This window comes from Miniopterus schreibersii (assembly GCF_964146895.1).
Source record: "Miniopterus schreibersii genome assembly, chromosome: 4".
Classification (NCBI taxonomy): Eukaryota; Metazoa; Chordata; class Mammalia; order Chiroptera; family Miniopteridae; genus Miniopterus; species Miniopterus schreibersii.
Genome location: NC_138105.1, coordinates 86241953 through 86255295, shown reverse-complemented (window position 1 = coordinate 86255295; position 13343 = coordinate 86241953). Strand labels below are relative to the sequence as shown.

Genomic DNA, 13343 nt, shown 5'->3' with positions numbered 1-13343 from the left:
GAGAGCGGCAAAAACCCTGCAGGCACTTAGGAACGCTTTAAACATTTCTAGCCACCCCCCATTTCCTGGTAGTGATTTGTTGGTTACCTCAAAAATACAACGGTCCAGGCATCTGCAGAGCCTCTCGCTCCTCTGCTTAGCGCAGCCTCCGTGGTTTACTGTGCAAGGTTGTGCACACACAGCCACAGACACTCTACTTGCGGCGATGTAAGACTTTTCAAGCATAATTTTTTAAATAGTAGCACATTTTGCCATGTGGGCCAACTTTAAAAATCAAAACCAAGTAACTTGATCATGGGATCAATGTTGCTGAATCCTACAGGTTCATGAGCCCTGTGAGGAGCTGTGGAGAGAGGAGCCCTGACAGAAAGTTCCCGCTCCCTTCATCCACTGAGAGTGGGCAATTGCCCCACGCAGTTCATGACTGTGTTGGCGTTGGCCATCTTTTCACACTAACTCTGCTGTGATGTTGTCAAATCCTGTTTTGCTTTCATTAAACACCTCCTGTTCCTCCCTAACCAGGGAGCTGCTAAGATATGATGAAAGAAACACTGCGATTCAGTGAACGCTCTGTGGCGTCAACAGGAAGCATGGGGGTGAATTCCGAATCTCAGAAAACTTGTACAGTAAGACGAATCCAAAAATGATCAAGACACACGAAGAAATAAGTGTAAAGCCTTGGTTTGTTAACAGCTGAAGTTAGAAACAAACATGGGAACTATATATCCATGCAGCGACTGGAGTACTCATACATTAATAATTTAAAAACAAAGCCAGCTCCATTTCTCATCTATTAATGAGCTACAACCTAAGGATAATTTGTTTTCCATAACATTCCTCTAATATGTTTTTAATATAACTGCCTGAGCCTTAAAGGAGGCCTGAAACCAATATACACAGCTTGATAGTGGAAAACTGCAATTAGGGTACCATCTGTACTTGTCTCTTACTGTAGAGCGATGACACTTTATTTCCATGGCTCTGAAGCTGCAAAAGGGACACTGTGGCTTCCTGGATAGAGAAATCTGCCTCTGCACCAAGCAAGGAAGAACCAGGGAGGTCTGCTTGTACTAGTCACTCAACAGGGTGATTTTTACCACAGTCTACCTCTCACTCCCTCCAAAATGCAACAAACGCATCTGCAAAATATTTATCAGTCTTAAAAGCCTCGTTTCCTTTGTGGACCACTTGGTATTTGCCCAGAGGAAGAATCGTTGCTGATAAAAACGGAATCATTCATGGAAAGAGAAAGTCCCACACTCATAATTTAGGTAACTGCCTTTTAAAACATCACTGGTAATAACTTACAGAGCACTGCATCAAAGGGTGCACTCGGCTGCTGCAGATCACAAAATCAAAGTCAGCTATGTATTTGCTTATAATTTCAGATGACAAAGCAGTGTTATCTCAGCCTCTGAAATGGCATCTCCTGAAAAATTATCAGTGTTTTTGACAATGCACATGCTTTTAAAAATGAAGACGAACAGCGCAGCATGCCCACAGCGATTCTAAAACGCTGGGCGTGACAAGAGTTGCCTGCAGACGGGTATGTTTTGATTGCAGCATTAAGGAAATAATTTGTTTAAAGTGACTGTGTTTATTTATTTTTTTGCCAGCCCTTTAGGGATGAAGAACAACAAAACTTAAGGATGCATTCAACCGTCCCTTTCTGTAAAGCTAACTTCTCTCTCCATTGCTTTCCTCCAGGTACCGGCAGGTACTATTGAGAGGCCACCTAAACTGCAGTAGGACTCTTCCTACCATTAAAGGAATAAAACTAAATCACAGTAGTCTCTGATGTGTGCCTTTCCCTCTTAGATGTTATTGTGTATGAAATAAGCGAGAAGCAGTCTTGAGCCAAGGTGGCTGCGATGTTCCTGACACCAAGAGTTATAGATGAGGCTGCTGTGCCGTAGTGATGGGGAAGAGAAGCTCAGAGATTTGAAGGGCTGAAGTGCCAATTTTGCTCTCTTAGAGTTTCCTGCCTGTAGCACAGAGCCCCACAAGTGGAGCTTCCATTAGCCTGTGGACGGCGTGGGTCCAGGCGACACAGCAGGGCCTATTTGCAAAGCAGGGAGAGATGGGTGATTACCTTTAGCACCGCTTTTATCTCTTCCAACTGGTCTGGCCTGCTCCCCCACCCCCCATGGCCTCATCACACAGGTGCTCAAGTCATCTTCCACATAATGGAATACTTACTATATGGCTGATACAGATCATCTATAAGCATCAGTAAAAGATACATTTGTCTTTATCTCCCTGCCTGAGATGCTCGTATAGAATCTATGAGTCAGAAGGATCCTAAGAGAACATTCATTCATTCATTCAAAAAAATGCTTCCCTTCCATATGACAGGCACTAGACTAGGAACTAGGGAGACAGTGGTAAACAAAGCAAATAATAATAATAAATGTTAATACTAATAAATTATTATACTGAAATTTTAGATATTGCTTTATACCCAAGGCACTGCTTTACAAAAAGTAAAATTTACATAATAAATTGTATAGAATTATGTAAAATAAATATTATGCCCATTTTACAGATGAGGAAAGTGAGGGGCAGAAAAGGTCAAGTAATTTGATTGAGATAACACAGCTAGGAAATGATGGAGCCAGGATTTGACCAGGAAGTTGATGTCCCAGAGCCTGCTCTAAAACATCAGTTAGTAACTATCTCTGACCCTACCATCATGGGGATTATATGGAAATAGGATAAGTCAAACAGGTAAGTGCAGAAATATTTAATTGTATACTGTATACATATACTATACAGACAGAAATTAATATAACAGTAATTAATATATGATATAATATAATGACAAAAGATAAAGCTACTAAGGGATATATTTTCGATGGGTGGTCAGGGAAGGTCTCCATGAGGAATTGCCATTTGAACAGAAGGTAGATGAAGCAAGGCTAGGTTTTCATACAGTCTGGTAGTTCTCAAACTGTGGTATGTGGAACCCCCCAGGATCCCAGCATCTGTGGCTGGTGACAGGGAGACAGGGTGGGCAGTGCAATAGGCTGAAGCACCTCAGTCCCCAACCACAGCAGCTCAGCTTCCATTTTGTCCTGATTTGGGGCTTCCAGGTAAAATTTGATTTACAAAAGATTCCATGGTTTAAAAAAAAAGTTGTGGACAAGCACTGTTCACTTCCAACCTCTCTGGTTCACAGATAGAGAAACAGAGAGAAGAGGAATGACTTGTCTGAGGCCTCAGTACTGATCTTGGCAGCACTGAGAAAAAGAAGAGAGCCCCCCCCCCCCCCCCGCGAATCCAGTGTACTTTCTAGAATGCCAACTGCCAGCTCGAACTCTCCTCCCCACCCAGGACACTGTATTAGTCTCTAGAGCGCATAGAGAGGTTTTATCCCAGAGACTGTATTTCTCAGTTTGGAAACTTCATCCCAACTCCAGGCTTAGCAAAAGTAGCTACACAGATGCTCTGCCCTATCCCTAGTATTCTAGTAAATTGCCCCACCTCTGTCTCCTTTTAGAATTTATATTTTTCCTTATTGTAACCCAGTGTGTCTTTTCTTACTATGTCACTGCATATGCATATATATATATACATATATATATGTATATTTATATTTTAATCCTCACTTGAGGATATTTTTTCCATTGCTTTTCAGAGAAGGTGGAAGGGAGGGGGGCAGAGAGAGAGAGAAAGAGAGAAACATCGATGTGAGAGAGACACATTTATTAGCTGCCTCCCACATGTGCCCCAACCAGGCTGGGGATCGGGCCTGCAACTGAGGTATGTGCCCTTGACTGGAATCGAGCCCAAGACTCTTCAGTCCACAGGCCGACGGTCTAACCACTGAGCCAAACTGGCTAGGGCACTGCATATATTCCTTTTAAGCTACTTCAAATCCTTTGTGTGAATGTGAATGTGTATGTGCATGGGCTGGGGGGTGTGGGGGGATCTGCAGTGTGGGCTTGGCATAAGTACATATTCCTGAGTCTTTGAATAAATGAGATACTGATGGACCTCTGGACACTACGACATGACAGGCAACCAGAATGAATCTGGGGGAGCCTACCTGCCCGATGGCCCTCAAATCACACAGTTAAACATCCTCAGCCTCATGTGAAGTTCAGACCTTCTTCTATGGAACCTGGCTGCTGGAGTGATACCTGAGATCTGACCAAAGCCCTCGCTCAGTCTTACGTGCTGAGATATATACATTCTCATTTCCAGCATGACCTTCATTTAAGAGAAGAGCACCTAGTCAATTTCTTCTAAATTAAGAAAACAACATGCCCAGCAGCCAGCTTTAATTCTACGGCAATCAAAGGCTCTGAAGAACGGTCCCTGTTTCCAGGATGAACCAAGCCACGCACCGCAGCGTTAGGTGTCCATCCAGCCGAGCTTGGCACAGCTGTTTAAAAAGCACGCGCAAGCGGCCTGTTCACGCTGCTGTCCACAGGACGTGGCGCCGGGCAAAAGGGAGCCGCATTTCGGGCTGGGGGTCACCTCTCCTGAGGGGGCTGGCAGGCGGCCCTCCCCACTTTCAGTGCTCTCCTGAGGCACGTGTGAGCCAAGGAGGGCGGGGGCGCCGCTGCAGCCCCGTGACTCAGCGCCAGTCGCTTTGAGTCACTCGGGCGGCGCTTCACGGTACAGTTAACTTCTTAATTAAAGACAGGAGATGCCCACGCTCCATGCAAGTGGCACGGAAAACACTGTTTTGTGTGCAGTGCGTTCAGCTGGGAGTCGAAGCCGCTTTGCCCACTGAGGAGGGGCTGCCGCAGCTTCACTTGGTTTCTGAACTAACCCGAGACACGGCTCTTCTCACGCAACTGAATCACCGTCGTCGGGGGCCTTGCAGGTAGAGTTCGTGCCTGTCCGCTGGCCCGTGGGGCTTTCTCTCTTTTTCGCCTCGGGCAGAGGATGCCAAGCCCACAGTTGCACCTTCCTCCTGCTCGCCTGCCTCGCCCCGTCCGCGGTGTGTGGTGGTGAGAAGAACAAAGACCAAACGAGGCATGTTCGGGGCCGGGGACAGCTGCGTTGGCCAGAGCCCAGCCTCCGGGGCTCGGAGACGGCTCTCCCTCGTCCCCGAGCTCGCATACTATTTCAAAACCCAGGAGGCGGACCACTAGGGGAAACTGAGGCAAAGGAGAGAGAAACACGAAGGGAGGAACAGGGAGTCACTGGTGACCAGATCCTAAGAAGCCGACCTAATTTCTGGACTCCTCCTGCTTGATGAGATGGATACGTTCTCATTCCCATAAACCAGGAGCTGCGCCCTCGGGGAACCTCAGGGGCCCATTACAGAAACCAGTGAAGAGGGTGGGTAGGAGACAATAGTGCCTGGTGGCGACTGTGGCAAACTGGAGAACCATCCCCCGTCCCAAAGAAGCAGCTGTTACTCGGCTCCAGTCCTTAGGAATATCAAAACACTTTGCCAGACTTTCTGGTTTTTCATGAGGCTCAGAAAATGTGGACTTTTTAAAAGTAGTCAAATCTTTAGGTATTTAAAGATTAGAAACAAATTCATATTAAAAGGCAAACACTGTGTGAATAAGCTCCACCTGCAGGCTGGATTCAGTTTGTAATTTCTGTCATAAACCTTCATGTCAATAGTTCACTCAAGAGTTTACAAGGTGGGTCACTGAAACTACTTCACTTGCCCCCCACAGTGAGTTGATGAAGTAGAGATATCCTCTCAGTGATTAAATCCGACATGATTAAGCTCAGTCTGATATTATCCACTGTTGTTTCCAGTTTCCTTCCATAGTGCTTTGGAATCCTCCCAGTACGTTGCTCCTCATGACAGGGGAAGAGCCACGTATAACCCCCCTTACTATACTAAACACAGGGCCACAAGAAAATTACTTACCACACCAACTGCGGGTTGGTTTGGAGGAACACAATAAATCCCAGATTTTAGTTCTGACTTTCGCTGGGTATGACTTGGGTAAGTCCCACCTCCTTTCCAGGCCTGAGGGCCCCATACAGTAAATGAAGGGACTGATCTAATTCAATTCTTAGGGGCTTTCAGCTTCCATCCCAGCTATGTCTCGGTGATTCAGGCTGATGAAATAAGTCTCAATTCACATCAGACTAAAAGCCAAGTGGAATTTTAAAAACTCAGCCTTTCATAAAACAAAGAGATAACAGATACAAATGTAAGAATCCGCGGTGAGGATGGCCCGCTCAGAGTTTCGAGGAGTGTATAGCAGTTTCTCAACTTCCACAAATATTGACAAACCGGGGATACCTTCACACTCCATTTTATACGTGGAATTCAGATCCCATTGGAACCAGCATGCAGACTGGTTTTAATCAAGCCATGTGTGTTTGTTTTATCTTTAAATATTTTATATGTTTTCCTTTTTCTATACCACGGAGTGGAAATGTCATTGCTGGATGGAAGTATATAAAGATTATTTAAGTTACTTGGCATATACCATAAAACTGTTTGTGGGTATATGCGTGTGCTTCATGAAAACTGTCCAGTCATCTACGAGTTTGCCAGAGCTAGCAAACATTTTTAAGCAGAAGAATGGGGAAAATGTGAGTGGAACATTGGGAGAGTGCAACTCAGTGAAAGAAAAATTTAAAACTAAAAGCCACTGAATATGAAATGGGTTTCCTTAGTTAGCGGGCACTGAGTTTGTGATGAAGAAAACATTCGCGAAGAGGAGGAAAGGCCATTTGGTTCAGAGGAAGTTCAAACAGCAGATGAGATTTGTAACACATAACGTTGATGATGATGTTGATAGTGAAAATAATTTTGTTTTCTGTCATCACCATCATCATCATCATCATTAGAAGAAGGGGTGAGAGCAGGAGCTACCATTTCTGGAACACTCACTTCATCTCAACTTCTGTAGGAAGCACTTACCAATGATAGAGGTATTATCTTACCCATGATAGAGGTATTAATAGCATCTCAATTGCCCGGGTAAAAAACACAAGGATTTGCCAAGTTAAGAAATTACTCAAAGATCACTCACCTGTCAAAGAGTAGCACTGGTTGCCACCCAAGACCCACAGCAAAGCTCATGAGCTTCACTGGGGTGTTACCGTGTCCCTTGGCTTAGGCAACTTCTAAGAACCCCATTCAGACATGATTTCACAATTCTACTAACAGGTTTTGGCAGGTTAAAATGTATGAGTTTTTATAGGATAAAATGTTTTGAATGACATATAAATGCCCTTAAACCTTTTATAATAATTTTCTACTTTATTCTCTTAAATTAATTTTTAATCCTTCCTCCAACTTCTTTCTCCTGAAGTCCTAAATTCAATTTAACAGTGGATCCTACACCTGCCCCAAGTGTATCTGAAGTGAGCATGGACATAAATCCACTGTGCAGCTTACCCACTGCTGCAGGCCCAGCACACAATGTGCAATAAACTCTAGTTTCCTTCCCTTAGCACTTTACATCAGGTTATGCAAAAGCACCACCTAGTTCCAGCATCGCGGGAAGCAAAGGGAGAAGGCTCTCCGGCTAAGCAGGAGTCCACCACTTTTGTCCAAAATGATACTTTGTGATAAAAGGTCTCGTTAGTACTTCTTCATTCAATCTATCTACTCCTGCAATCAATCCAGCTCCTGCCAAAAACGTGTAGTTGTATCTAGCAATCAACAAGATGCCTATCACACTAGAATGGGGATTTAAGCAGAGTTTTTTGGCATTATGATCCCTTAACTTTACAAATTTCTGGACTAATGCATTCAAGTGGTCTTCAGATGTGATGAGAGAATAGTTAATTTAGTGTATGTCCATTTCTATCTATTTTCTGAGCTGCATGATACTTGACCACTTAAAAGCTATGCGTTCATGTGGCTAAAGCTAGAAAGTCCTGGGGCTTTCTTTCTATTCCCAGATGGGAGTTTTTATAGAGATAAACATTTCGTATCAATTTATCTTCCAAAGTGATTAGTATCACATGAATCAATTTGCAGTGACTCTTCCAGGTTTGCAATCTTCAATAATGAAACCAGACATAGTATTGAACACTGTGTAGATTGCTTAACCAATCTCAGTTCATCTCGGATCAATGGAACACAAGACCAAAAGGAAGTCGAGTGTCGCTTCATTAGTTATCCTCGCGTGGAGGGCTGAGCGATCACGTGCAACCGGACGCTGGGAAAAGCAGGAGCATAAAATAGAAGCAGCCATGACCTATGGAGAAATGATACTGCAGATAATTCTACAGAGAAGAATCTTCCAGAGGCAGTCTGTAGGCAATGGTCAGGCGCAACAGAAAAAACCCATAAACTGAAGCTGCCAGGTGGAGAGTGGAAAGCGACTGCATGTGAGCTTGTGAGCAGAGCGAGAGGTGCTGATTCAGTCCGTAGGGAAAATGCTATTGACTGCCTGCCAACAGTCACTCCCAAGATCTTCTTTGCTACCAGAACCCCAGTTTTTTCCAGCTGGCAATCATCTCTGTGCTTGAGGGAAGGGGAGCCCAATAAACTAAGTCACCAACTTCCAGTTTGCCTTTTGACCAATATACATGTTTTCGCTTTTCGTGACAATTCAAAGAGAGACTAATTCCACCTTTGTGGTTATGCTCTTTTGGATGATTTTAGCATCAAGGCTTCCTCTCTTTCACTAGGCACACAAGGAAATACACTTATCGGCAATGCAGTCATTGCACTCAGTTTAAAACAGCTCAGTAGTTTAGATAGTGCTCAGATAAAATTACCCACTGCATTGAGCTGCTGAATTTCATTAATTACCCTAATCAATGCACATGATGCAAATGACGCTTTGGGGAACTTTCCTGTTACTCTTTGCTGGCAGGTGGACTTGGATCAATCCAGGCAAAGCAAATGTATTAATAATCCCGTCCAATCAGCAAATTCCACCACCCACCAAAAAACAAAAATAAAAACCAAAGAAACAAAATCCAACCCCCAAACCACTCATAAACAAAGATTAATAAAAGCCGGGTATCTAGAAATCACTTCTATCCGGGCAAAAGAGAAAGAATAAAGAGAAAGCTTAGGAACGAGACTGTGGTTAAGAGAAGGGCTTGGGAGTTACACTTCCGAGTGGAAATCCTTGCCCTGCTGCTTCTTGCCTACGTGGCTGTGGGCATCCTACTCGCCCAGCCTCAGTTCTTTAACTGAGCCGGGATTCCACTCAAGACTTCAGATCTGCATGCATCTCATTACCTGTGTCATCACCCCCTACACCACCCTTTACACCCAGCTGATGGCAGGCGGATTTCCCCAGATTTAGATTCAGAGGAAGGACAATTCCTTCTCCCGGCAGAAACTTACCGGGCGGGACTGGATTTCTTTGGCGTAGAGAGGTTGCAAGAATTCTGAGTCTCCTTCCAGCTTTAGACCTTTTTCTGTGATTCTCAAGTTTCCCATTCCATCCTGAAACAGAGGCACAGAGATAACATGAAAAATGCAATTAGTCAATATTTCAAAATACCTCAGGCTTTCAAATATTGAAATAAAGGTATTGCCTTTTTATTTTAAGAGAGTAGGATGAGTGGGGGTTGGGTCCAAACAAATACACAAACAACTAGGAGGCGCTGTTCAATGCAATTATGCATGCTGCCCTCTTCGCTCACTTATTCTAAGAAAATTCTATTTAAAGCAACCTGTAATCCCCGTCATCCACCTGCCCAGATGAAGGAGGCTCTTTCCCTGGGCGGTGCAGAAAGAACGGAGGCAGGAGGTGAGTGGGAAGAGAGAAGAGGGTGCGTCCCTAAGTTAAAAGCGAAGATCCTTTTTAAAGAAAATCTCTGCAGAAATCACAAAATGGCAGCCCGTTGGCCAAATCCAGCCTTTGGACATGGTATATTTGGCTCACAACACACTTAAGAAGTCAAATTAGTTACTAACATTTTTACTAATAGTTTATTATAGAAATATTTAAAAATATATAAAAAGTACAAAGAACAAAATCAAACATTTATGTATCTATGACTTAATCTTCAACAAGTATTAATTTATGTCTATTGTTCTTTATTACAACCACCACACTGCCCCTCCTTCATTTTAACCATAATACCATTACCACATGAAAAAAAAAATCATTTCTTAATATCATCAAACACCCAGTGTCAATGTTTGGATTTCATTAATATTTATTTTATTTCTTTATTTTGTTTATTTAAAGCAAGTTCTATACTGCAATTGGTTAATAAAATAGTAGGTCATATAAAATCTCCTAAGTCAATCTGTTCTCTCTCATAAATATGTACATAAACACACACACACGTACTTCATATGATGAATAAAACATGTAATTTTACTAACAGCATTGCCGAAAGTTTAGATTTTGCTAAAAATTGCCAATTGCCATAATTTCATATAATGTGTTTCTCTGTGCCCCATAGTCCCCCCGGTAAATTGGTAGTTAAATCAAGAGGCTTGCTCAGATTTAGACTCAGTTTTCCAGAAAGAATGCATCCAAGGAAATGGAATATATTAGTTTTCTATTGCTACTATAACAAATAACCACAAACTCAGTGGCTTAAGACAATACCAATGTAATATCTTACAGTTCTGAATGCTAGAAGTCTGACCCAGAACTCAAAGGACTAACATCAAGGTGTCCGCAAGCTGCTGCATTTCCTTCTGGAGGCTCTATGGGAGACTCCATTCCTTGACTTTTTCTAGCTTCTTGAGGCTGCCCACATCCCTGGGCTTGTGGCCCTCTCCACCTTCAAAGTCAGCAATGGCTGGTTGAGTCTTTCTCACATCCAGTCACTCTGACAAATCTGCCTCCCTCATCCACACCTGGATCATCCAGGATAATCTTCCTATTTTAAGATCACCTTATTAGAAGCCATAATTTCATCTGTAACTTTAACCCCCCTTTGCCATGTAATGTACCATACTCACGGGTTCTGAGATTAGGACACATAACGTATTTGCAGTGGAGGGCATCTTTCTGCCTGTCACATAAGGCATTGCTCTATCTGGAGGCACATAATGTTTTTTCCGGTATTGTCATCAGCCATTGGTGATACTTGCCTAGATGATCCATTATTTCACTAAAGATTTAAAACTGGTGATAAAATAATTCTTTTATTTTATTCTGAATTTACTAGCTGGGATGCTCTATCAAAAGAAATTACATGTCATCAACTACATGTTTACCTTATGTTATAGTTTATACAGGAACTTGATAGGTGCTTGATTTCCCCCCTCTATATTTATTGATCTTCAAACTATTGAATTGGCTACCTAATATCCTCCAAAGATGACCCATGAGATTTTTATTTTTTAAATATCACTATGAACACTTTGATCTGTTTCACTCCAAGACAGTTTTTAGCCCTATTGATGTTTTCACTGTCCTATTCATGCCCAGAGGGAGTCTCTTCAAGCTGACTTCTAGTCCCTTTAATATGACCTGGCAGTCTTTTTTTTTTAATCCCCACCTGAGGATATTTTTTCCATTGCTTTTCAGAGAAACTGGAAGGGGGAGAGAGAGAGAGAAACACCGATGTGAGAGAGACACATTGATTGGCTGCCTCCAGCACGAGCCCTGACCAGGGCCGAGCCTGCAACCAAGGTGTGTGCCCATGGACAGAATTGAACCCAGTCCCCTGGCCGATGCTCTAACCACTGAGCCAAACCAGCTAGGGCTGACCTGGCAGTCTTTATTGGCCCATGGCTGTGGCAAGACAAGATATTCCAGGGTTATCTTACACATGTGCTGCCCCAGGCCTGGAAGCAGACATTTCTAGTAAAAATCCCTGGTTCATTTTGGTGGGAACTGGCATTTAGACACAACAAGCTGGGAACTTTGGGTGCTCAATGCTACTGAATTGGCCCTTGTTTCTGTGGTCAGAGCTAGAAAATAAGTTGTGTTTTTAAATAGAAAACAAACACCATGAGTTCACATGAGACTTCAATTCAAACTCAGGACTTGAAGGTTTTCCTTTAACTTCACAGATCTTACACTGGTATCTTTACTCCACACCAAAAATCCATGTTCTCGATGACACCACCATGGCCACTCATTTGATTTAACCCACAATTGAACAGTTTCAGAACACAAATGCCACCACCACAGGAACAGTATGATCAAGAAAAACAATTTGAAGTTTGGCTTTAAAAACATATTTTAAAAGTCTTTCCTACTAGGAAAGTATAAATTTCTGGCTTTCAAAGTCACTTGAAATAGTTCCGTTCCATGTGGTTATGCCACCAACCCGATGTCCAGTGAGGTTCAATTATTTCTTTTTTCCCCCTTTCAATTTCTCATGACAGCTTTTTTAACATCTAATTTTGTTTTATGGATTTGTAAGCTATGTATATAGTGCCAAAGTCAAACCTACAACACAAAATATATTCAAAGAAGCCTAGCATCTTTCCTTGTCCCTCCACCATGTTTCCTCACTCAGCCCGGGCTCTCCAGAGAAATAGACTGTGTGTGTGGACGTACATTCACACACACACACACACACACACACACACACACACTCATTCATTTATTTTAAGGAATTGGCTTAAGCAATTACAGAGGCTGACAAGTCCCAAGATCTGCAGGCAGCAAGCTGAAGACTCATCTTAAGAAAATAAATCACATAAACACACACACACACGCACATACATAAATGCTTTTAAAAAATGTATTCTTCCACTTTGCCAATAACATTAGGAAATGGAACGATTTAAAGAAAACAATCCCAGTTTGCAGCTTCTTGTGAAAAATGAATCCTGGCCAGCCCGAGCCCACTCCTGCCGTCAGCTGGACGGAGCAGCAGCCCCGCCTGGACCAAGCCTGCGCTTCCCCAGTGTCCGCCCAGCCGATTCCGCCCGCTCGGCTCAGACGCCCGGGGTCTCTCGCTTGAATGTACCTGGCACTGCCACGTGCTCTGTGCCTCGTTACGCTCCTGAATGTAATGTAATGACACCACATGGGGGTGGGGGTGGTAAATGACCAAGTGGAAAACAGGCACGTTCCCCACGCCTCCGGTACAGCGCCTCAGCCTGGGGATGGGAACCATCTTCTGGGGTAACGTTGTTCTTTCACGATAGCACGCCATCTGTGTGTTTCTATTTTTGGTACTGGTGGGGACAGCTCTGCCAAGAGGGCCCCAGACTGGGCATCCAAACCCAGCGTGGGAGGCAGCAAGCTGCAGGGCGTGTTCGTGTCACACCAGCAGCAGGTAGAACCCGCAACAAGGAGAGAAAAGGAACAGCAACGATCCCCCCAGATATTCCTCCCTCCCCTCTTACAGCACATACATAGATCCTCTGTCCTGAGCATTTACCGATGACTCACTATCTGCGATTGCTATACTCTGTGCTTTTCATACTTTATTTCATTTTCTTCATTATTACTGAAAACTATCATGTTACTTCCTGAGTTTAATCATAGGGAAATAATGACATAAATGTGAAA

General features: G+C 43.4%; 1 protein-coding gene across 5 annotated transcripts in view; it reads right to left on the bottom strand.

Annotated features, from left to right (window-relative positions):
- The window catches only part of SGCD (sarcoglycan delta), a 515133-nt gene that overhangs the window by 212370 nt on the left and 289420 nt on the right, over positions 1-13343 (bottom strand). For all 5 annotated transcript variants that reach the window (XM_081136937.1, XM_081136939.1, XM_081136935.1 and 2 more), the window contains exon 3: positions 9248-9349. In XM_081136937.1, the coding sequence (XP_080993063.1) occupies positions 9248-9349 (102 nt within the window). The remainder of the gene's footprint in view (positions 1-9247; positions 9350-13343) is intronic.